Source organism: Ictidomys tridecemlineatus, chromosome 10, assembly GCF_052094955.1.
Source record: "Ictidomys tridecemlineatus isolate mIctTri1 chromosome 10, mIctTri1.hap1, whole genome shotgun sequence".
Classification (NCBI taxonomy): Eukaryota; Metazoa; Chordata; class Mammalia; order Rodentia; family Sciuridae; genus Ictidomys; species Ictidomys tridecemlineatus.
This window is the reverse complement of record NC_135486.1, coordinates 35,264,261-35,290,234: the sequence shown is the minus strand read 5'-3', so window position 1 is coordinate 35,290,234 and position 25,974 is coordinate 35,264,261. Positions and strand designations below refer to the sequence as shown.

Below are 25,974 nucleotides of genomic sequence, written 5' to 3'. Positions count from 1 at the left end.
GTGAGAATACTTTGGCAACTGCATTACCACTTTCTAGCCACTTAATTTTTTATAACTTTTCAAAACAGTTTTGAACTTTTCAGCATATCAAAGCAAGATTGGTGATTCATTTCTTAAAAGAAGGGCTTGTTGAATCACTTCCTATAAATTGGAATTCTTTTTCAATGTAAACAGCCAACTCCTAATGTTTCTGCTTTATTATGTTCTGTTTTTCAAAAGTGGTTAGATGAATCCCATTGAAACCAGTAGTTGACAAATTGGATGTTTTCTAAGCCGGAAGTTTTGATCCTGAGACAATTTTGCAAAGCTGGAAAAAAGCAAAACAAGAAGAATAAACATTGATACTTACTGACACAGAAGACATCATAGTTCCATTTGCCAGTATTTGAACAGGAAACTTGGGAACTTGAACTTGTCTTACTGTAGCCAGGGCGGCAGGTATAGCTCAGACTATAACCACTTCCGAATTCTGTCTGGTTCGGTGCACTTATTGGAGAAGCAAAGCTTAGATTGGGTGGGGGACCACATTTGCCTGAACATCAAAATGACAAGAAGCACCAAATATTATATCTTGAGACACATCATCTCAGGGTTCTAGTAGTATGATTGTAGAGCAAAGACAATCGAGAAATATCAGGCGCTGGGGATGTGGCTCAAGCGGCAGCGCGCTCCCCTGGCATGCGTGCGGCCCGGGTTAAAATAAAGATGTTGTGTCCATCGAAAACTGAAAAATAAATATTAAAAAATTCTCTCTCTCTCTCTCTCTCTCTCTCTCTCTCTCTCTCTCTCTCTCTCTCTCTCTCTCTCTCCCTCTTTCACTCTCTCTTTTAAAAAAAAAGAGGAAATATTGGAACTCCCACGAGGCTCTCTGTTCAATGAATCCAGTGAGTGATCAGTACTATGCTTGCTGATAACGATAATAATTAAAGGCATAAATTGGTCCTTTCTCTACAATATATCAGAGAATTTATCTAAAAAGGATGACAGTCATGAATTTTACAAGCCTATTGGATTCTTCATCTGAACTGACTATGCTAAGCCAGAAATCCCCACAAGTCAGCCTCAACAGAAATGTATTATTTCATTAAAAATAATATGACATAAGGTCAGCAACCAGAAAACTGGGTGGCTGGAAGATGTGCATGAATAACACATTTTAAATTAAATATTCTCTGTGTCTTTTGGATTTTGAATGATATGGAGGAGGAGGCTTAATGTCCTTGAAACATAAAAATCTTAATCTACTTAATGAGAGAAGTGTTAGGGAATTATGTTGGTCAAATTACATTGTGTGCATGTACAAATATGAAACAACAATTCCCATGATGATGTACAACTATAATGCACCAATGAAAAATGTGGAAAGAGAATAAAACAGGACTGATTTACCTTTTTAGAGACACAATAGAAGTATAATCTTCACTTCTCCTTTCTGAATAAAACCACAGACAGTGGAATTGTTCAGCTGGACTGATAGACAATATAAATTTGTTTCAAGTCATGGTGGGAGACTGATTGTTTTGGAAACTCCTAGAAAAGAAATTCTAGTGGGAAATATCTAGAAAATTGTCTCTTTCATGTATAAAGCAAATTCCTCTGTATTCCAGTTGGACAAATAAATTCTATGGCTGAAACTGAATTGCTGCTGGAAGCTCAGTCAGTTCTCTTTCAGTCTACTTAAACATGTGGATGATCTCGATTTTCTTGTTGCCCATCTGAATCTGTCTCCCACTACTCACCATGAACAGTAACCAACAGAGCAGCGACCAAGGTCATTTGGAACAGAATTGGATCAGAGACTCTCCGAAGATTACAGAAGGCCCAGGTTGCCATTTCCCTCTTTCTATGATGGGTTCCACTTGGTGGTCTTGGGGGGCACATGGCCTGCCGCTTCTCTGGTATTTTTTTCTGCTGAAAGAATTCAATTTAATAAGTACTCATTAAATTCCTACTTGTCATAAAGCAGTAGAATAAATACCATGGGATCCCTGTCTTCAAGGAAAGTGCAGCCTATATTGGAAGAAAAAAGAGCTTAAACATCATACCAAGCCAAGACAGTGGGGGATGGCCTGTGCAGAAGTATCCTCTCAAAAGACAGATGAATTGCAAGTGGAGAGAGAAAGAGGGATTTGCGGGGGGGGGGTCACATCTGAGCTAGGTCTGCTGTGAAGTTAGAGGATAAATGCAGGTCATACTAGGAGAATAGCAGATAATTCTTCTGTTTGGGATGTTAGTAGTGTCTGTGATAAGGGGAAAGGAGGGGAAAACTTTTAGCTATGTCTGAAGGGGCTGTGAGAGTCAAATTTAAGAATTCATAGATTTTACTCTTTGGGGAATAAAGAGTCATTGTTTTTCATTTTGTTTTAGTTTTTGATTTGTGCATTTGTTTTAAGCTAAGGTGTAACACAATTGTGTGGTTTAAGATCATTATGGCAGAAGGAGACAGAAAAGAAACAGAGAGGTTGATTAAGATGATATTGCAAACTACCAGCTGAGCCATGCATATGATCTGAACAAAGAAATAGCACCAGAGTCTCAGCACTCTCTTGTGTTTATAATTCATACTAAGCTCATGGCCATTTAAGAAGAGGGAGTTCAGCTGGATGTAGTGGTATATGCCTATAATACTAGCTACTCAGGAGGCTGAGGCAGGAGAATTGCAAGTTCAAAACCAGCCTGGGCAACTTAAATAAACCCTATCTCACAAAGAAAAAGTAAACAGGACTAGGGATGTAGCTCAGTGGTAGAGATCCTCAGAATTCAATCCCTAGTATTGAAAGAAAAGGGGCTTCCCTCAATATTTCTCTCGAAGATGTTTCTCTCCCACATTATGGGGGTGGTAGTAGTTCATAGTGGGTCCTTCACACAATGTAAAGGGACCAAGATTCTGCATGGAGTAGACACCTGGAAACTAAAACTCAGTTGTGAAGTCACTCCTTCACCTGTTTTAAGGCATGGGCACACATTCTATCCCATGAGCTTTATAGGCAGCCACCAGGACATCTGTCAATGCATGGATGCACCTACTGAAGAATTTACCTGATGAATTTGTTGGCTGAAATATGCTTGCAGAATTTATACTACATGAATCCATGTGGTCTAATGAGGTTGGGAAGAGTCTCTCCTTCTTTCTCTGGCTCGTACTCTCTCGCTACCTCCATTCCCCGCTCTCATTCCCTAGCAGCCCCTCCCCGTCTCTAGTCTCTCTTCTCTCTGCCCTTGCAATCTGCTGAAGCTCAAGACAGTAGAGAGAAAGGCAAGTTGCCTAACATGAAAGTTATCCCACTAAATCATCTGTGAAATTTACAAAATATGATAAGTTTCTCCTACCCAATAAATACTTCTATGAGCTATGAAGCCAATAATTTTCTTTAAATTTGATACGTCAGTAGATTTGATATCGTATTGAATTTCCATGAAACTGATGATATTAAAAATACAGATGTGTTGACAAAAGAATTTGATGATGAAAAGTCAAAAGGATAATATAAAGTGAAAATTTCCCATATGAATTATTGCAGTTGTTATGTTCATGAGAAAAATATATATGTGGACTATCTTCAGAGAAAATATTTATGACTACAGTTATAGCTTTAATCCTTAGCTTTAAGAAATTGAATTCAGATAGCTAAAATGTTGCAAAAATATTCATTAGCTGTATTTAAAAAGAATATCTTTGTAATCATTAAATGTATTCTAAATATTTCCTAAGCAATGTTATGTGAAATGAAATTTTGATATATTCAGCAAATTGGTTCCACTGAATCGAGCCTTTAGGAAGTAGTAGTCACTCAATCAGCTTTGGTGACTAACTTGTCAGTAGTTTGGACTGAGTCACTGGGCTCCATCTGACCTGTTCTAGTCAACCAGGATTCTTGACTTTCCTACCTCCTACCCCTCCCTACATCACCCACCCTCTCTCTTTCCTCTTATTCTGCAAGTCCTTTCTCCAATGTCCCCTTATTTTCCAGGTCAGCCTCCATGTACCAAGTACAGTTTTGTACTTGTCACTCTCCACTGACTTGGCTTGCAAGGAACATCTCAGGTCTATCATCCCCACTAGATTATAAATGCCTTAAGTCAGAGGGTGGCCATCTATTCATTGCTGCCCTACACAGTACCTAGCAATGTGGCACACAAAGTCAAATTGCTCAGTGTATGTTTGATTAATGCACACCCCAAAGTACCTAGTGCTGAAATATGTCTCAAAGAGAAATGATACTTGTCTTGGTTTGGTTATGAGGTGTCTCCCCAAAGCTCCTGTGTTAAAGCAGGAATGTTCAGAGTGAAATGATTGGATTGTGAGAGCTGTAACCTAATTGGTCCATCCTAGTTTGAATGCACTGACCTGGTGGTAACTATAGGCAGATTGAGGGTGGTTGAAAGAGGTGGTCACTGGGGGTGTGCCCCGGAAGAGTCCATTTTCCCTCAACTTTCTCTATCTGCTTCCTGACCACCATGAGCAGAGCAGCTTCCCTCTGCCACACTTTTCTGCCATAATGTTCTGCCTCACCTCAGACCAGAGCAATGGAGTCAGCCCACCACAGCCTGAATCTCTAAAACCTTGAGCTAAAATTAACTTCTTTTCCTCTATGTTGTTCTTATTGGGTATTTTGGTCACCGTGGTAAAAAGCTAACATAATACTGTTTGATATCTACACTATTTGTTTTATAATTTTGAGTTCGTTTCAGGGGTTTTATATGATGGTTTGTTTGTTGGGACCAGGGATTGAATCAGGAGTGCTAAACCATGGAGGCATATTCCCAGCCCTTCTTTATTTTTTATTTTGAGGCAACACTAAGTTGCTTAGGGTCTCACTAAGTTGCTGAGGCTGGCTTTGAACTTGTGATCCTCCTGCCTCAGCCCCCTGAATTCCAACATACCTGTCACACATCTGTATTTTAAAGAAAATTGACCCAAGAAATTTTATGCTAAGCCCTTTTACATCCCTAACTTTAAGTCATCAAATCATCAACCAATTGTAATGGAGGGGCAATGAAAGAGAGAAAGAATAAACAAAAACTAATTCTCCTCCCTCCATGGGTTATGAAACAGATGCACAGACATGACACCATGATGAGGAAGTTATTTCACTCCCTTTATCTCAGTCTCACTCTGAGGCCACAGCCACAGAGCTAGGGACAAGGAGGGCAGTGTTCCCAGTACCTTGGGACTGTATCTGGATTCAGACCCAGATGCTGTGAGTTTAAATTCTGGTTCCACCATGTAGGAACCAAGTGCCTGTGGGTAAGACATTGAGCCCCTCCACACCCATTTCCTCTGTTATAAAATGAGAATGATCGAAATGCACTCTACTGTCATGTGTAACTAATTAGAACAAATGAAAAAAATGAGAGTAATAATCATACATGTCTTTAGGAATTTCTGAGAGGGACTTGATGGTGTTTGGGTGGCACATAGTAAACATTCAGAAGAGATGTTAGAATTGGTGTGGGTTGTTACTCTGCCAAGAAGAAGAGTGCCTAGAATTCAAAAACATCATCTTCAGAATGATCTGAATAATGGATTGCATCACCAGGGGGAGCTTTACACTCTAGTGCAGAGTGAAAGCTACCAACATGGGGACAGAAGCCCTCGGTCTGATATCCTCTGTGGCTCTTGGCACACTGAGACCCAGTGTGACACCCAGAGCAGAGAGATGCTCGTGTCCCAAGGGCTACCTTGGGCTTATTTCTGTCTTATTCTCAACCTTCTTCTGGGAGGAATTCACACACACCTATGACCCTCATCATCAGACATGAGTCACTTATAGACCTCTGGGCCCAAATGCTTCTACAGATATAAAAACGTACGAGCTCCTTAAATTTAATTATTAATAATTACCTTATTCTGCCCCATTTGAATCTTCTTACATGTAAGTTTTAAGTCATTCAGGCCTGTCTTCTTTATTCTGGTTGCTAATTAGTGAAATATCTGTGCTAAACCTTAAAACTATGTCTTTCCTAAGTTGGTAAAGAAATTTTAGCAAAGTTAGGAAGAAATATTTCCTCTTCCCCTGCAACTGCAGAAGAGCAGATAATATCTACATGGTAAAACTGACTTTGCAAATGTTATTTCCCACAAAAGTGTTTTCTAGACTTTAGAGATGGTTGTTCTGCTACTTGAAAGTAACCTTTAACTTTAGGAAATATGTACTTCTTACTAGTTACCTTAGCAAATTATTTTTTGCCTGGGATAATATTTAATTTCTCTTTCCCAAAAGTTACAAATATTTATGAGTTTTCTTTGTATATCCAGAAATACATAATTATACTTTCCTCTTCACCTGCAACCCTGAATGTAAACCCAAACTTGGGACCCTGTTAGATTTCTTATTTAAGCAAAAAAAACCCCACCTTTTTAAAATTTAAGTCTCTATTATCAAAGTTCAGATTTTTCAACCACGTCATTTGTATCTCCTAGACACTTTGAATCCAACATATCTCAAACTAAATTTCCTGCTTTACCTCTGTTTTCTGTTTGGGCTGAAGTAACAAGATACCAGCCATCTCCCAGATGAGATCCCTGAGTCAGGCACATTATCTCTCGTCTTGTGCCAGCTTTGCATGTTCAGAATGACCGAGTCCTGTCAAAATGGCCAGAGCAGGAGCACTAGAATCTGTCACTCTGTCCTATGTTCTACTTCCAAGTTTAAGTTCTCATAATTCCCTTCACCCCACCCCAGACTTCTGCAAAAACCTCCAAACATTTGTGGCCAGCTTCCATATTGATATATAATGTCTCTAAAAAGCAATTGACATTATCACTCTGCTTAAACATTTATGTGGTCCCCAATCCTTATAGGTCCCCATTTGTCTCCAAACTTCCTACTTGCCTCTTTTGCAAATAGAATAATGCTTCTACCTAATGAAAGTATTCACCTTTCTCAAAACACATTCTGAATTAAAAACAAACAAATCTGAAAACACCTTGGAAGCATTTGTACAAATGTTCTTACCTTTGGTGCCTCCTTTTTTCACTACCCAGATCAAATGTCACCTCCTTGAAGAATTGCCTGCCTCCATCAAGAAAAGTCAATGTCTTCCCCGTATCCTTACTACTTTCCTAATACCTTACTTGAACACCACTTTATATTGTAACTCTGTATTTACTATTGTTTCTTAAAATATATTTTGATACCCTAAAGACAAGGAAGGCATTTATTCAACTTCCTATCTCTAACCTGGTATTGTAACTGATGTATTATAGTTATCCAATAATTGTAAAATGAAGCTCAATTTAGTTTTACCTTCAGAGTGAGAAAAGTTAACTATCTCACTGAGGACCAAAGGAAAGTATGTATGTGATGTGCCTTGTCAACTTGGCAGAGAGAAGAACCAGGCTTTAGACTTTCCTCATGAACTCTCAAGATATCCTGGTTTACTTCCTCAACTGCTCTTTGGGTAACTCAGCAGAGCTTGCTAAGAGATCAGCAAACCACAGAGTGTGGGGATAGAGGACTTGTGAGTTGAGGAGAACTGAGCTTGAGTTCCAGAGATGCCACAATCTTAATTCTGTGACCTTCAGGAAGCTACAATCAGCTTCTTAGAACTCAGTTTCCTCATCTCTAAAAGGTGACTTAAACTTCGGTGATCTATTATATTGCCTACCAATTCTGTAACTGCCGGCTAAAAAGCTGAGATGACTCTAGCAAATGCCACAGAGTTCAGTGATATTGTCCTCTGTTTCCTCCCTAAGGAAATGAAACCAACTCAAGAACTATGGTCAACACAGTGGGTGTCTCGTAAAAAGCAATGTCAGCACTTAACAATGCAGTACAATTTGAGAGACATTGGGAAAATCTTCCATCCCTAAATTTTTCCTTCTTTAGTGATTCTCCTTTAAGTTAATGTATTTCTTTTGTCTGAATTCCCCTTTTAAATTTCTGATTGCCTGGGGGCTTGGGTTGTGGCTCAGTGGTAGAGCCCTCCCCTCACACATTGGATACTCTGGGTTCGATCCTCAGCACCACATAGAAATAAATGAATAAAATAAGGGTACTGTGTCCAACTAACAACTAAAAAATAAATATTAAAAAAGAATTCGTTTAAAAAAAATAAATAAATTCCTATTGCCTCTGGAGAAAGGTAATTTTGTCCCTAGTCTCAGGCAGAGTGTCCTTCCTTACACTGGGCTCTCAATCACATTGTTTACAAACTTTAGAGAGAACTTGCTTCCACACCCCACCATTCCTGGAACCTCTTTATCTCTCTGTCAACGTCTTCCTTCTTTGCTCATATTACAGTCAAAGGTACCTCTAAGTTGAATGCAGGCCTTATTGGATGCTTCTGCCACTTCCATATAATCTACTTTTCATTCTCCTAGTAACACCATATTTAGGGACAGTATAAGCGTCCGCAGAGACATAAGTAAAATGAGGATCAGAACAGTATGGTGCCCTGTCCAACCAAGGGAGAAGAGACTTTTAAGAAGGAAGGCTAATCAACATTGCCAAATTTGGAAAGTGAGGGAGAAAACTAGCTAGAGGCTGACCAATGTCTTCTTATTACCAAATCTAAAGGACTTTACTGTCAGCGATGGAAATTTGAAGGAGTTCATAAAATCTAATTGCATTCTAAGGAAATTGTACCAATTTTCAGAGTACGGGAAATAAAAACCAGGTCTCTTACAGTTCCACCTGGGAAGTCAGATTGGCTTCTTGCCTCCACTCCTCTTTGTGAGGAGATGATAAAGAATCAACAGACAAACCCAGCTCTTAGACAAAATAGCATGAGCAATATTGTCTTACACTACTTTTTTGCTTTTCTTTATTAACATACATTACTATTCCCCCATTTATAATTTTAAAAATCTAGGCTCAGAACAGGTTAAAAGTACTTTTCAAATCAAACACCCTTCATGCAATACTTCTGCAAAGATTTCTGCTGAAAACACTGTCCAGTTTTTATCTGTCTTATTGTTCCAGTCCTGCACTCTCTACAGGGTCAAACCATCAACCTTACCCCCTAGATCCCCCAAGTGTTCCGTAGTCCACTCACCGGTAATAGCAGAGGAAGAAGAAGGCTCTGATGGAGTCTTGATCTCTATAGTCCTAGATCCTTCCAAGATTAGGGTTTATCATAATATCCCAAAGTTGACTAGCAATTGCTTCACCAAAAAGTCCCTGAATTCCAGACATGTAGCTGGCTGGTCAGGGATTGTTGAATGAAGATGGATGAGCAGAAATTCTCCCCTGGCCCTGTGAATGATTAACAGCAGAAATAGAGCAGCAATATTTACCTAAACTCCCTCCTCTTTACTAGCCCTCATTCTCGATACCGTGTTGCAATCATTTATTTTCTCCTTTGCCAACCATTTCCCCTAAGTGAAGAAGGTAATTTGAATATGATGCCAGAATTCCTTCTCTCTCTTTTTATAAACACAGGTTATGCAAGAGGCAATCCAGCTATCTGGAAACCTTGAATACAGCAGGGTTCAGTCAAACTTCATCAAAATGATCTAGTTTCCATGACATGAAGTCCAGAGGCTCTCTGGGGACTGAGGGTCTTGCCTTGCACTCTCCTCCATCCTATCCCAAGGCAAAGTGAAAGGTAGGGAATTTCTCAAACATTCATTGAGTTCTTGCTATGTGCTAAATGCCTGGAACATACTGGAACATACTTGGAGCTCAACAAATGTCAACTACCACCCCCACCACCATTACTATGATATATGGGACACCTAAAGACCAGAAGCTGGTCTGTCACAGACGGCTATTCAGAAGAATGCAATGAGGGGCTAGCTATGTTTACTATCACTTAGATCTAGGAAGGTACCCCAAGCTTTGACTTTGTCCAGTTACTCTATTCACCCTAAAGCTTCAGAGTTGTGTCCACAAAGGACAGCTTTTATAAGTAGTTTTTCTAAGAGTGCAAAATTTTCCATAAAAAATACTGAAAGTGCCACAAAAACTTCTGAAAAGGAGGAGTTAAACCCCAGAGGTTGAGTTCATCAAGGAGGTGTTGATGGAAGACATGAGATTTAGACCAGACTTGGTGAGGTAGAAGGTATTAGAGGAAGAGGAGAAGGATATTAGAGGGAAGGAAGACCCGGCTGTATCACAGAGGTGAGAGATGACAAGCATGAGTGTAGAGGGAGAATCTGGTCTGTGCAACAGGAGGGTGAAGTTGGAGAAAATAGCATCTTTTAAGTTGGGTCTCCAAAATCCCATTGTCCAACACATCCTGCTTTCCACTGTAATGGCTGCCAATTTTTCTATCCAGGTCACCAAATTGTCATGTTCTCAGCAGATCATCTTGCTTCCCACTTTACTAAAATCATTCTACATTAGCCCCATGTCCAATTTTCTCTCCTATTCACTCCTGATTCAGAGAATGACTTCTTCTTTCTTCTCATTTTTACTGTGTCTCTCATCCTGAAATACTCCCGCATCTTGCCCAAACCTCCAATTCCATTTTCCTTCTTTAGTGTGATGCTGCACTTCTCAGAAGTGGGACCTGTACCTTCTGCCTACTCTTTCTCATCAATCATCCCCGTTTTGCCTTCCCATCTGACTTCCACCCACCCTCAGACCCACACACTTCTCTGGGGCATGTCCTTATCTCCAAATCCAAAATTTCTTTATTTCATTTCTTATAATTTCTCTGTAGCTTTTGACAGTGTTGACAATTTCTTTTCTAAACCTTTCTTCTCTTTTGACCTCTACTACCCCAAACTTTCCTGATTCTCTTATCTTACTAATATCCTTTTCTCAGTTATTGTTATTTCCTTTTCCTCCTCTTCATTTCTAAGTGTGAAAACATTCCATGTCCCTTTAATTTTTTTTCTTTCCACCATTTGAATAAATTTACCTACTCTCACAACTCTATTTCCAATGAGAGGATTATCCCATCCTACACCTTAATCTCTGATTCCTCTGCTAAACTCCATACTTTTGTTGTTGTTGTTGTTGCCCATTGAACATATTCCAATATACCTCACACTCAGCACATCCAAAATATCTTGTTTACTGTCCATCAGTTTCACCTTGTGATCCCAAACTTTAATCTAGATTCTTGCACAGAATTTCAAGTTCAACTTTGAACTCCTTTTTTTTCCTTAATGTTCCAACGTTCCATCAATTAACAAGCTGAATGATATGAGTTTCAAAATGCTTCTCATTTCTGCTACTTCCTTTTCACTTCTGCTACTGTTAAACCAGTTCAGGTTATCATTGTCTCTTTGTGGATATCTTAGTCTGCTTTCTGCTGCTATAAGAGAATGCCTTAGAAAGGGTACTTTATAAAGAAGAGATATTTATGTCTTACAGTTTGGGAGGCACCTGACGAGAGCCTTTTTGTTACATCATCTCATGGAGGAAGGTGGAAGGCAAGAGAGCATAGGGATAGAGGAAAAGGAAAAGGGGAAGAACTCATTCTTCTATCAGGAAACCACCCCTGCAATAAGTAACTCAGTAATATCAATCCATTCATTAGGGCTCTGCTTTCATAACCTAATCACCTCTTAGAGATTCCACCTCTCTTCACTGCCACACTGGGGGTTGATTAAGTTTCTAACACATGAACTTTGGGGCATACTCAAACCATAACTGGTGACCATTATAGTAGCACTTTTTTTGGTTTCTCAGTCTCAATTTTTTTTTCTGCTTCAATCAATACTATATACAATTGTGAGAAAAATCATCTTCTATGCTCTGTCCTTATTATTTCCTTACTTGAAAGTCTTCTATGTCTACTCATTGCCTAAAAAAAAAATAAATTCTCTAGTGTGCCATTCAAAACCTTCTGAACTATCTTTAACTGATCTTTCCAGTCTTTTCTCTTACCACTTCCCATGCTTAACTCAGGCAACTTAGACTGTGTAGTGTTTCCTAATCATCTTTCCTTCCTTTGTACAGTGCTTTTAATATATATTATAAAAAATCATTTAAAAACATTAAAGTACTTTAAGAAAATAAATGCCTATAATTTCAACATTTTAAGACAATAGTTTTCATCTATGTATATTATTGTCCAGTCCTTTGCCACAAGAATGGAGGTCTTACATAAATATAATCATAAGTATTTATTATTATTCTATTTTTAATTGAAATTACATTTTCAAGATTTTCTACTACTTTATAATTATCACTGTAAAATGATACATAACATTGGATCTATTATACATTGTGAAATATTTTCCTAAAATTGGACAAATACTTACAAGGTCTTGATAATATAGTTATTAAGAGACAATAATATAATACCTTCAAATGAAAATTATTTGCTACAGTTAGATTAATCCTAGCGGTGTACTTACTTTGATTTAAAAACTTATGGCTCTCTTACTTCATTTTTAAAAACTTATTTCCACCCAAAACATCCTCCTCCTTACTTTTTGTCTCTCTTACTTTTAAAGGCCGAAATAACTATAATCTATCCTTAACAATTTTCTTCCCAGACAGAAATGATCTGTCTTTTTCTGTACTCTGATAGCACAGTGATCTCTGAAAAGTGTTTACTTCATTTTTACCAGCCTGAAATATTGTTTAAATACACTGGTCTTGTGTCTACTGAAAGACTCTAAGATACTTAAGAGTCCTTATTCTCCTTTATAACTTCACCTGGAGATTTTCCATTATTTCAAGCTCTCTTAAGTATTTTGGCTTTAATTTGTCAAGATTTCTTGTGTGCTACAATGGGGGTCAGGCTGAGGGATGGGAGAAGGCTATAGTGTCAGCTCAATATGACATTGTGATGGAAAGCCTCGCGATTCTTATTTCTTCTATCCTCTAAAAAAGAAGAAAATATATTCACTTGTGTTGCATTGTCTCAAACCTCCTGGTAATGCAAGACTGGGTTCCATCTAAAAGGCAGTAAGCAATATTATTGAAGAAGATCAAGAAATCTGGCTTCATAAAACAGATGTAGCCGAGAGCTGGGGTCCTAACTCTACATCTGTCTGAATTTTAAGGATATAGCTGTTCTGACCCTATCTTTTCAGAGTGAGAGGTTAGTTTTTGCCTCATAAATTTTGGGTTATTTGAGGTTAATTTTTGGCTCATAATTCATGTCCCTTATGAAGTCCAGTCTTAGTTGAGATCCAAGCTTCCTCTTTCTCCTTGCAGACAGGAAATTAAATTCTCCACAGTCCGTCAATGTGGTGCCAAATGTTGTCTTAAACAGACAACAACCACACTTGATCTTTTCACATTCTAAGTATGACAATTCGCACAGACACACAGAGACACATGCAGTATATTATACATTTGCAGTTGCCTTCTATGAAGTTGCATTTCAGCCCAAAAGAGACAAACTGATACCAGTTTCAGAATCAAGAGGAAAATTTATTCATAAGTGAATTTGTATTACCAGCTACTCAGCTATTGCATTAAGACAATAGTTTTGCCTCCAACTCAGCTTTTTTCATCTCCAGAGAAGATTTTAATTCTTCTATTGTTGAACCACTTTCCTTCAATCTTTTCATAAATTTCTCTATGGCACTGCAAGGGTTCTTTTTCTCCTGAAAGGCAAGGAGGAGAAACAAATTATTTTGAAGTTTTAATTGATAGAATGAGATCCAGCTCTACACCCTGAAGTCAGGAAGCAACAAGGAGGTCCCTGAATGGGGACAGGAGTCAAAACCGTGGAGCTCAGGTGGGATCTGGGCCTTCAACATGATGAATCATTTACACTTTCTGTCTTAATAAAATTTTAATATTTCCACAGTAGTAAATATGGTCTAGAAGAAGAATCTCAAGGAAAATAAATTTTTCAGTGTTTGTTGCAATCTAGAAGAAGTTTAGAGCCTCTTCAGAGTAGTACTTACAAATCTCAGGCATTAAGTTTAAGAACCTTGTTCTATAAAGCACATGAGACAATAATGCCTACCATTATTATGAGGCATTTATGAGGGCTTTATGAGGTATTTGTGATGAAGGTGGTAAATGGAAATGTCCTTATATTGAAATGTGAATCAATGGTTTATGAGGCCCCTTCTATAGTCAGGCCAAGGCCCACCCATTCAAAAACATTATACCAAATTGAAAAGATATTAACTGAACATGAACCAGAAACAATGGCCAAGCCCCAGAGACACAACTGTGAATAAGACAAACAACGGCCCCCACTTACCAATGCCTTCTCAAACCCAGTCTGTAAACATGGTTTGTGGATCCTCTCATGGGTAAGTACACTTTCCAGGTCCCCCTCAATGACCTGCTGCTTCTGTGGGCCCTCTGGGTGGTTCCTGAACCGAAGTTAGAACATTTAGCCCTTTCACCTTCAAAATAAAGTAACTGAGACTACCTTGGGTAGTTATATTTCAGGCTGTGATAGAATCCACCTCCCTGCACCAAGCCATAATGCATGCTCATCTCATTATTACAAAACAGTTATAAAGTAAAACCATTCTCCTGGGGGGCGGGTGGAGGCAGAGTGGGAGGATCCATGGGATGAGTTACACCCATAAAACAGAGAGGTGAGAAATTCTGAATTAGTGCATTCCTGCACAGAGTTTTTGGGTAAGGAGAGTGAGGGAAGAAGTAGCTGATCATTCTATAAACTAATAAGGCATCCGCCATGTAAGCTCTGGAAAGCAGTAGAAAGTTAGAGACACTCCTCAAAAAAATCTTAGTGAATGGGCTAATGAGTAGCGGTAGCTTTTAATCAGAAAAATATAAAAATGGACTTCAAAGTCCAAGAAAGTTCAATGGAACTAAATTGCCAGTGAAGCCACGTGACTCAGTAAGAGTAAAACAAGGAAAAGAAAAGGCTTGGGCAACCCATCAGGTGGGAGTCTGGCAGTGTAAACTGAGGCTAGACTGCAAATAGGAATGCTTCAAGGGTCTATCCCCTAAATATATTTTTGAACTTCTGTATTTTTTTTAAATTTCTTTTTTTGTTCTTTGATTCTTTAGAAAAACATACTTTTGCAGGGGGTGGGGGCAGTGTGGGGATTGAACTCAGGGTACTCAACTACTGAGCCACATCCCCAGCCCTATTTTGTATTTTATTTGGAGACAGGGTCTCATTGAGTTGCTTAGTGCCTCCCTGTTGCTGAGGCTGATTTTGAACTCACGATCAGACTAGCTCAGCCTCTTGAGCTGCTGGGATTATAGGTGTACACCACTGTGCTCTGCCCAAAACATTTAAAAAACTGAGATGGAAAAAAATGGTACTTTCAAGAGGATACATAAGATATTCTAACAGGATCAGTCTGCTTTCCAGGGGTTGGAGAAGGACCACAACGAGCTAACGCAGTTCTCAAAATCAGAATGAGCCCCAAATCCTAAAGCAGGAGGTTGTCAGGGGACTAGCTGGACACAGACTGGCTCATACCCCAAACAATTCTGCCCAAGAGCAAGATTTCATATTCAAAGGCTGTCTGCGCTTACCTCTCCCCACAGGAAGAACTGGTAGACCCCGAGTCGGAATTTCCTCCTTCACAATATCGGTGAGGTGTATCTCCATGAGGGCCACTGTCTCCTGAGGAAAAGGAGTCCCAGAGGACAGTGGTGAGGTTCAGTGATGCTGAGGGCACAGCGCCCCGCACAAGCAGCTTAGGCCAGCACCTGCCATCTCCAGAGCAGTACAGAGGGACCTAGGGACTTGATCTCCATTCACTCCCTTCTCATCAAAGTCAGATTTCTCAGCCGGCCCATAGCACACCTGTCATCCCCATGTCTCAGAAAGGAGGCTGCGGCGGGACTGTCAGTTCATGGGAAATTTAGGAAGACCCTGACTCAAATGTTTTAAAAAGGTAGTGGTGGGGGAGTGTATCTCGGTGTTGAGTGCCCCTGGGGTCAATGCCTATGCCACAAAGAAACAAGATCGGATCTGTCCATGGGGAACAGCCCTCCCCAGGTTCATCCCCTGAATTGTGAGGGAGTCTGGAGAACTTTCTAACTGGCAGGAGCTCAAGGAAAAGAAATTTAAGTTGTAGAGATGCTAATTGTTAATGCAAAAGAAAATAAAAATTAGACCCTGGGTGAGGGCAGAAATAACTTGAGACAGGAGATGAAGGATGTGAGCTCCATGGGGCTGACACCTGCTGAAGAGGACAGGTCTGTAGAACCGGAAATGATACATTAGGGACAGTGAAATTTGATTCAGGCTCTTCCAAGTGGCAGAAAAGAAACTCCCTGGCACCAAAGAAATCATTTTGGCCCTCTCCATTTCTAATATTTTATTTATTTGTTTGTTTATCGATCTATCTTTCTGTTGGTACTGGGGATGGAGCCCAGGGGTTGTTTACTACTGAACTACATCCCAGGCCCCTTTTATTTTATTTATTTTTCATTTTGATACAGGGTCTCACTAGGTTGGCTTCAAGCTTGGGATCCTCCTATCTCAGTCACCCAAGTCACTGATATAATAGACAAGGGACATAAGGCTGGGCTCAGCCTCTAATATAACAAGATAATTTCGAATTATCTTAAACTTCTAATATTTTAAGATAATTAGGTTAAATATTATTATGTATAAGATTATTTATAATGTCTTTTTCAGTTCTGAGATTGCATGAGGCTAAACTTGGTGATCAAGATTAAAGGCTGAACAAAAGGTATATTAAAGGTCTTAAAAACAAATACCTTGAGTAAAATCAGAAAATTATAAAAAAGCATGTATAATATAAACCGGTTTTGAAAATCAGGATAGGTCCTTGTTCCCCCATGTTGAAGATTAAACACCCAAGAAATGCCTAGGCAAGAGCAAAAAGTAAAATTTACTTAACAGAACAGAGAAAGAGAGAGACTCCTCTGGAGAGGAGGGTACCCAGGGCTGGTACTCAAGGGAGTAGGGGTGTCTTGCCTCTCTTATAGATTTCAGGTTTCCTTTCCTCATGTCCCCTCCTCCCACTCTGCCTACGTGACCACAAGTGGCCAAAAGGGCAGGAAGAGAGTCACCCAGGAGGTGATTGCTTGTGTTGGAAAGTATGATTCTTTCCCTCCCCCAGAGGCTGTTAGCAATAGTGTGATGGGGAGTGCTATCTACCCATTTCCTTTTCTTTGATAATCAGCTACCTGTCCTTTGCCCTGGTCTCAGTGTAACACAATTTTTGTAAAACAGTCACACACAAATATGCACAGACAAAAAAGGGTCTGTAAATAATATATCAAGATTTTCCTAATGCTTATCTCCAACCTCCCCTACCCCATAGGCTTGTAGGTAATGATTTTTTTCCTTCTATTTTCTATATTGTATTACTTGAGTAGTTTTTAAAAGAATTTGTAAAAACTAAAAGACTGAGTTCAAAGACTGTACAGAGAAAATTTAAAAAAGGATTCTCATGAGTTGATGGAGGAATTCCAGTTTAGAGGGGGTTCTGGTAACTTTTTAAAAGTTCAGTTTTGAACTGAAGGAGATGATGTTGATCTGAGGTCTAAACACAAAATAATGTGCTTCACAGGGATCTAAGGAGCTCCTCCAAGATCTGAGCAATTAACACAAAAAATGATGCTATATGTGGGAGCCAGGGCAGAAATTTCTAAATTAAAAGAGTAAAAGATTTGGAAGAAATGAAGAAATACTACAAACCCATGTCAAGCTATATTACATTCATGATGTGGTACAAAAGCATGTTCTGGGTACTCCCAAATGCCCTCCTAAGAGAGCTCATGCAGTATGTGCTTTAAGTTCTTCTCCATTTATTATCTTAGTAGCTACTGAAGTCGCATACAAAGAGTGTAATAGTACATCTCACTAACATAAGTGGCCATTGCTCGTACTGTGAATAATATTAGACGAAATGAACTTTTTCTTTTTTGCTAACATGATTAGTAAGATATTTGTATCTAATTTTAATTTCCAGTTCCATAATTATTAGAAACATTCAATTAAGTTGGAAAATAGAAATAAGTTTGGGGTCATAAACTTGGAATCATCTATCCTTGGAATCGTCTATCCTTACACAATTCCATCATTTTTCTATATGGCTGTCTTTTCTGTGCTAATTTATAGAGTGTTTATTTTATTTTATTTTGTATGTTTAAAATATTAATTGTTTAGCCATCAAGTATGTTGGCAAATACTTTCTCCAAATCTGTTATTATCTTTTAATTTCTATGAGGCCTTTTAATATATATTAAAATATATATTTTTTTATTTGAAGATTTAATTAAATCTGTCTTTTTGCTTGCTTTTTGATTTCTGAGTTTTATGTTATTGGCTTAGGAAAGCCTTTGCCATCTCATGAAATAAACACATTCTCTCATGTTTTAGTAACTTAACACTTTTTCTTTCATATTTATATGTTTTTAACCTAGTATGAGTTAGAGTCCAACTTTGTCTTCTTCCAAATAGACAATTATCACCGCTGAATACAAATGTTTCCCACAGATTTAAAATAAGTTCTCCTGGGGCTGGGGTTATGGTTCAGTGGTGGAGCAAGTGGCCTAGTAAGTGTGAGGCCCTGGGTTCAATCCTTAGCACTGCATATAAATACATAAAATAAAGGGCCATCTACAACTAAAAAAATATTTTAAAATAACAATAATAATAAACAAGTTCTTCTTTTGTCCCTATAAATTACTGTTTTAATAGCACATTAATTATAGTTCCTATAATTTACCAAGTTAATACCATTCTGCTTATAAGATTGTTGGACATTTTATTATCTGATAAGGCAGGTGTTTCCTTCCGTTTGATCCAGCCAGATATGAACGTTAGTCAACATTTTCCAAAAACAATAAACTTTACATGCCAGATATGTACCCTTACAAATGAGCTTTTAAAATTAACTTTTTATTTCTTTTTTTTAAGTATAAAATGTTGCTGGGACTGCACTGTAACCATCAGTCCAGCCAGATCATGGCATATATTTTCTTTTACTCAAGTCTTGTTTTATGTCCCTCAGTAAATTTTCATATTAGATCTTTCTAATAGGTTTATTTTTATCTTTTATATTAAACTAATAATTATTAATAGAAAATAAACCCATTGATTTTTAAATACTCATTTTGTATAACAGTATGTATTAAACATTTTTCATGGATCTTTTACATATATTCTGCAAATAATGACAACCTTTGTCATAGCAATTATTCTAGGAACTTATCCTAAAGAAATAATAGCATAGGCATAAGGATGTGAAAGGGGGGTGTATAAAACATTCATTTCAGCCTTTTTCATAATAGCAAAAAATGAACATAAAATACATGTCCATCAGTATAATAAGTGTATAATAAGTTGTGGTATACTTTTATGTATCTATTAAAAAGCAGGAGGTAAAGCTATATTACTGATCTGGAAAAATGCTCATGCATATTGGTATATTTCAAAAAGCAATTTAAAACGTGTATAGCAATAGCTTGTTTTTATAGATATACACACACAAATGCTTATTTAGTGTTTATTTAATTCAAAACATTTCACTTTGGTGTTTGTTTTAAATGTCTGCATAAACATAAGAAAAAGAGCCAGGTGTTAAGAGTCAGATGTCATGGCTCACCCCTGTCATCCCTGAGGCTCGAGAGAGAGAGGCAGGAGGATCCAGGCCAGCCTGGGCAATTTAGAAAAAAATAATCATGGTGGGGTATGGCTCTGCAGTAGAGTCCCCTGGAGCCCAATCCTTAGTACTACAAAAAAGAAAAGAAAGCAAGGAAGGGGGTGGGGGGAGAAAGAACAAGTCATGGAATAAAAACATCCAACTGATTACCTCTGAGAGGTTTGAATTTTGCTGATACAAAGAGGGACTTTCACCTGTTATATATAATTTTGCAATGAATGACTCATGGTCTTTTCCCTGTCTGTTTTGTGTATTTTTTTCAAATAAAAACATTAAATCATACTTGATCTTAGAAAGAGCCCTTGTTTGGATGCCATTCATTTCACTGGAATAACACTTGAGATTTGTTTCTGTGAGCTCAGTTTATTTCTTGACTGTTGGCTAGATCTAATCCTATTCCCAGATGCAAAAAAAAAAAAAAGAGGAAAGCATTGCAGGGATGTGGGAATGACTAGGGTGACAGTGTGTTAATCAGGATGTTTGGGATTCCCGGTGATTTCTCTGGTACTTACTACTCTTGCAGATGGGAAAGGGAGGTGACCAGGTGTGGTTCTCTAAGCACTGGCTCCAACTGCTTCCCTGGAGGACGTAGTGGTCATTGCACTTAAATGTGATTTTGTCACTTATATTCACAGGCCTGAAGAACTGAATTTCACCATTCACCAGCACAGGGTCAGGACAGTGGCCCACTGAAGAAGAAAACTGACAGTGATCTAAATAGCCTGTCCCAGCAAATTCTTGACCTTCTCAGACACCAGTGAAAAAAATAGCAAATCATATCAATGCAGGTTTTGATAAATAGGGCAGAAATGGTCTTGGCTAAGCATAAGAATGACATGAATCAGCAATTGAATTTGCTAAACACAATGAAGCACATAACTAGAAATCACCAATAGTATATTCATTATCCTGTTAAGCATTCCTCAAAATTCTTGGGCCTATGTTTTAAGCAAATCTTGCTTTCCCTTTCATCCAGTCAGTACTAGCTCATTTTTTGTTTGTTTGTTTTATTCTTTTCTTCCCATGGTATGGAAAAACAGGAGAAAATGCAGAGGGATATGAATTTCTTCATGTAAATGAAGGATAAATTGGTATAGGTATACAGACAGCATAAATTTTTCCCCGTTCAAAATATATGAGGAGTGAATATAAAATATGATGTTTTATTTCAAAATAATAAAGTAAGTATATAAATGAAAAAGGTGTGGCCATGTATTGGTAACTGATGAAGCTGTGAATGAGTATCTGTGTTAACTTGACCTTTCTGACTCTGTATATATTTTCCTATATTATTTTTAAAGCAGTTTTTAAAGCAGTACAAGATTAAATACATTACAATGAAAAACAAAGTAGTTTTAGTGTATGAAAAAATTTTCAAGGGCTGAGGGTAAAGCATTTACTTAGCATGTGCTAGGCCCTGGATTTTATCCTCAGCACCAAGAAGACAAAACAAAATAAAAATGAAGAGAAAACCTTTTTCCTAGCTGTAGGAATAATTGATTCTATTAATGCAACTAAATTAATACCCAGCAAGAGTTGATCTTGTATCTTCCCAGAGACATTCCACCACTATGCCTCTTTAAAAGGGCATACCTAGAAATTGAGATTTTTTAAAAAATAAAGTTTTAATATAGCCAACAGGAATGAGAATGTAAAAGAATATAGCCAGATGACAATATGGGCAAAGAAGCAGAGACAGTCAACTCACAGCGACACTCAGTGGTGAAGTCATTCCATCCCTCAGAGGCATTGCAAAGAAAGGTTTTCTTTCCTACCAGATGGTAGCCCTTGATACAAACGTAAGTCCCCAGCATCTGTCCTTCCACCTCCTTTACAATAAATATGCTGTTGTTCACTGGGGGAAGTTCTAGACAGCTCTCTGTTGAAAGAAAAAAACAAATTGGCATATCACGCACTACGAGGAAGCCCCTCTAGATCCCTGTGTCCGTGTCTTTTTGCAAGATTATTGGTCCTGATAGCTTGTACTCTTCCATATCCACATACATGCCTGCCCCCCCCTTTCTCAAGATTTCCAAATTTATATTTCCAAAAGGATATCAGGCATTCCACTCAAATTCAGCCATAGGTTATCTACTACACAAACAATTCCCTTCTCAAATAGAAGTTCTGGAGTTTATACCAAGTATAACCTCTCAGAATACTGACATTGGTACTAGTTTTGCTCCCAGAATAGGAAGGGAAAGTCAAGGGTAACCACCCACTTCAGAAAGCAGAGTCATCCTTAAATACACAGTAAGCCCACAGGAATATGGAGCATTAGGTGAAGTAACTTGATATTTTTCAATATCATAAGTGTAAATTTTATTTTTCAAGCAAATATTTTGGAAACGAATATCACAAGTGTAAATTTCACCAAAACCCTAGACAGAATGCCTCATAACCCTAAATCTGAGATTAAGTGCCTTGTAAGCTGAGTTTAAAGAAAGCATACATACCATCTAAGGCAGAAATCAACCATATGACTGGTACAAGACAGCACACGAGCCGATAAAACATCTGGTGATCAATTAACTTGACAAATATGTACGTATATATATCCCCTGCCACCGGAAATAAGAGCAGTAAGAAAGTTGGTATGGGTAGGGGCCTTGCAAAAACACAAAGCTGGTTAAAGAGCTGCCAGTTTTAGTAGCCAGTTTCAGAAATGTTCCAGTCCTTTTCAACTGAGGTTTATTCCTCCCCAACAGATGTGGGCCAAATAGTCTTGCCATGACCTTGATGTCTCAATATTTGCCAGTGTTTACAGTCCACCTTCTGCAACTCTCTAGCACTGGGGGTAGAGACTGGGTGCCAATCAATGGTACTTTCCCAGATAGGAGCCAATGTTCTGTGCCACTTACTCCTCTTCTCCCAAACACCAGATTTTCAAAGGCTGTAAAGCAACACTGAAGACAAAGCTCAAGAAAGCAAACTGACCTTACCTGTCTCTATCCCTTCACGACAGTCCTGATTCCAAATCTGAGAGCTCCTAAGTCCTGCATTGACACCTTTTGCCTCCTTTTTCAGGACTATTTCCACTCTGTGGCTCTTCCTGGGGCAGGATATGGCCTGAGATCAGTTAACCAAATGAATGAAGAGAGGTGAGAGGAATGTTTTGGTTTCTTTCTTTAGGAAAGAAAAGCACATTACATTGCTTTGCGATTCTTTAGCATCTTGTTCACAACTATTTTAATACTTAGTTGGTTCTCTGTGCTCTAATTATAAAATTGGGATAAAATTCCTATGAAATTCTACCAAATTTTAGGTTTTAATAAAATAATAAATATAAAGCATCTAAGGACACAGTAATGTTATTCTCCATACATTATTATTACTCTGTAATGATCTGTTTATATTCTTCTCTTGAAGGATTTTAGAATTGCCACTCCCAAATATGCCACTTCAGTATAAAGTTATTTTAAGCTGAAGACGTTTCAGATTCAACATATGCAGGGGAAATTAACCTTTCTTGGAGTTTTCCCTTATCCCACTAAAAGCAGCAACTTCTGGAAAATGAGGTAGACATAAATTCCTCCTAAATGTAGATCTACTCCCAGAAGAGAGAATGCAAATAAAGTCTATCCCAAATTCTTCTCCAAGGGAGTTTTATGGCCTTGAAGCATACAGACCACTCATACCTACATGGACAAACATTATTACAAAATTTCTTATCTCTTGTTTGTTCTCCTGAAAACCCATTTATCATTACAAAAGGTTATCTGTAATTACTTTTCCTGTAAGTACTTTTCTCTTCCACCACTTTACCTATTAAAATGACATATAAACCCCCAATTCTAACCACTCCTTTGAGCTACTTAGCTCTCCCACACATATTTGAGTTGCATAAATTCTTATTCTTTTCTTTCTGCTAATCAGTCTTTTTTCAGTTTAATTCTCAGTTCACAGCTACTGAGTTTAAGAGGGTAGAGGTTTTTTTCCTTCATCTACACTTCAACACTAAACTGTTAACCATTCTAGAAAAGGGTTTGTGCCTCATTTGTATTGTATACCTTTGTACCCCATATTGCAAAGCAGAATTGTCTGCTAAATGAATAAAATCAATGCAGGGCTGGGTGTGGTGGTGCATGCCTATAATCTTAGCTGCTCAGGAGCTGAGGCAAAAGGATCTCAAGTTTGAGGCCTCGGCAATTGAGCAAGATCCTGTCTCAAAATAAAATGAAATAAGCCATGTTGGAATAAATGTAAAGAATATAGTTATCTAGAAACTCCACTGAGCCATCAAATCAAATGCATACTGATTATCATGTACTGTATTTTGCTTATTTAATTCATCTTATCTTTTCTCAATTATTATGTAAAAAGCACCTTCTAAAGAATGATTTTCAAAGTTAAAAATATGACACTTGTATAATATAAAATGAATTCATTAATTCATTAACATGTCATTGCAGATGATGTATTAATGTCATTAAAGATGCTATAACTGGTTCAGAGAAGAATTTGAGAAATAGAGATTTATATAGTCAAAAGCATTCTATTTCAATAGATGTGAAACTAGTTAATGTCCTATAGAACAATACAATTTTGAATTGACTTTTGTACATTGATGGAAATTAATTGAAACAAAATGGACAAAACTCACTTGCTTTGTTCTGATCATGAATCATTTGCATTGTTCTCAGATAAGAGTAATTCGTGTTTTCATCCATGTTACAAACTAACTTCTTAGAGGGTTGTAAAAGAATAATAAAAAAATCAAACTTGCATATCCTAAGGAATTGATAATCCCTAGGGGGTCTGCTAAAAAAAAAAGTGCCCAGTAACTCACTGAAATTTTATTCTAGTGATCTCTTTTTTGCCTAAGTCCAAGTTTTGAATAGTTTTTAACATACCACATATTCTCCTTCTCGAGGAATACATGTTCTTCAGTGTCTTACATAGAGTTTTATATATACATATGTGTGAGTTTGTACAATAAAAGATTAAAAAGGGAAAGAAAATATGTCTTAGTCCTACATAAATACGAACATAAAATAGAGCACATACGACAGAAAATAATTGTAAATACCTTTTCATCTTAATGGTTTACTTTAGATGCATGACTGTGAGGACCTTATGGAGTTTATATTGCTTATACTATTGTCTTACTCTAATATTACTCCATGAAATATAATATTCACATTAAATGAGATACACAGAGACTGTAAATATCCTCACAAAGTTCAAGTCTAATTTTACTGTCACATGAGTTAGAAGAAAACTTGGTTTTCAAAGCTTTCTGGAACTTAGAATTAGAGATAAATGGATGCCATCCGAGTACACGTATTTTTACCATATCAAAGGAGAGCAAACTCTTGGTTTCCTACCCTGAGACCCAAGGATGGGTTTCAGGTCATGACACCTCTAAACTGTAAGCAAAACCCGTGTCTACCTCTTTCTGGGAACTGTATGTAAAACCTGTAAGTGTCTACCTTTTTACTTTGCTTGTTAAATTCTCAAATGAACTGAAGAGAATGAATGTAGATCAATGGTGCAGACTATGCTTAGAGAACATAAAGTTTGAGAATGGGCTATTGCCAGATTGCCACAAGAAGAGCCAGTGGAGTTTTGTCACCAAAAAAGGCAAGCTAGTAGCCTCAAGGTTGAGCCTCCTTACAGTTGGGTCCCTAGTAAAATCCCTGGAAAGGTTTAACATGGTATAATAAAGCAACAGGAGAAAAGCAACCAATGGCCATCACACAACGCAGAGCACTCTCTGAATCATTTTCTAATCCTGATATCTTTGTTACTGGTGACATATAAAAATAGTAAAAATAGTATGGTATATTTCTTGTGCCTTCACTGTTACAAATCTTACCATTTACCTTGCTCTGAGATATTGGCTTTGACAAACATTTCAACAGTACCAAGGGATGTCTTTTAATAGGGTGTTCAATGACCTATCTGTAATTGGAGGAGAATGATTGCAGACTCTCCCAGCCTTTGACCAAGGATGGCTTGACGGCTGATTAAATTACAAGTGACTAAAGATCTTTCCAAGGAAATTATACCTTTGAGAGCACACCCATATCAAAGTCCAAAACATTTATCAAAACTTACAACCACTATTTCTCACTTGGTTCCAAACTTGGAAAATTCATAAATAATTTTCATTCTGTCTGAAGAATCTTTGAATTAAGAGAATTTGGAAATGCTTTCTGAGTCTGGCTTATTTCACTTAGTGTGATATTCCCTGGGTCCATCCATTTATCATCAAATGCTATAATTTTATTCTTCTTCTTATGAACATTTTTTGTCTGATACTACTTATCCCAAGAAGAATGCACCAAGTTCTTTTACCATACCAATTTACTTATCTAATAATGGTTTTACTCAAGGTTATTCATGAAGGGGAAATAATTCCCAGAGGGAGGGATGAGCTACAGACTTGCTGTTAACTTTTTACTTTTCAATAATAAATTCTAGAAAAAGGGCAGGCACTTTGATCCATGGCCTATCAACCAACAGGCAGTCATGAAATATTTGTTGAATAAATAAATGCCTAGAATACCAACAATGCCTGGATG

The 25,974-nt window shown here is 37.8% G+C and overlaps 2 protein-coding genes across 3 annotated transcripts in view; both read right to left on the bottom strand.

Annotated features, from left to right (window-relative positions):
* The window catches only part of C4bpa (complement component 4 binding protein alpha), a 29,871-nt gene extending 20,699 nt beyond the window's left edge, over positions 1-9,172 (bottom strand). The window contains exons 1-3 of one of the 2 annotated variants that reach the window (XM_040277935.2): positions 9,001-9,172; positions 1,740-1,911; positions 350-532 (exon numbers count right to left, since the gene is read on the bottom strand). In XM_040277935.2, the coding sequence (XP_040133869.2) occupies positions 350-532; positions 1,740-1,881 (325 nt within the window). In that variant the 5' untranslated portion in view covers positions 1,882-1,911; positions 9,001-9,172. The remainder of the gene's footprint in view (positions 1-349; positions 533-1,739; positions 1,912-9,000) is intronic. The other variant, XM_005329470.5, reaches the window with a different exon arrangement.
* A 4,093-nt stretch (positions 9,173-13,265) lies between these two features.
* Positions 13,266-22,174, bottom strand: C4bpb (complement component 4 binding protein beta). Its single transcript, XM_005329471.5, has 6 exons — positions 21,904-22,174; positions 21,156-21,326; positions 19,960-20,136; positions 15,336-15,426; positions 14,074-14,188; positions 13,266-13,462 (listed from the first exon to the last, which is right to left on the bottom strand). Exons 1-6 carry the CDS (start codon positions 21,962-21,964, stop codon positions 13,331-13,333), a joined length of 747 nt encoding a protein of 248 aa, XP_005329528.4. The 5' UTR covers positions 21,965-22,174; the 3' UTR covers positions 13,266-13,330.
* Between the last annotated feature and the right edge of the window lie 3,800 nt (positions 22,175-25,974).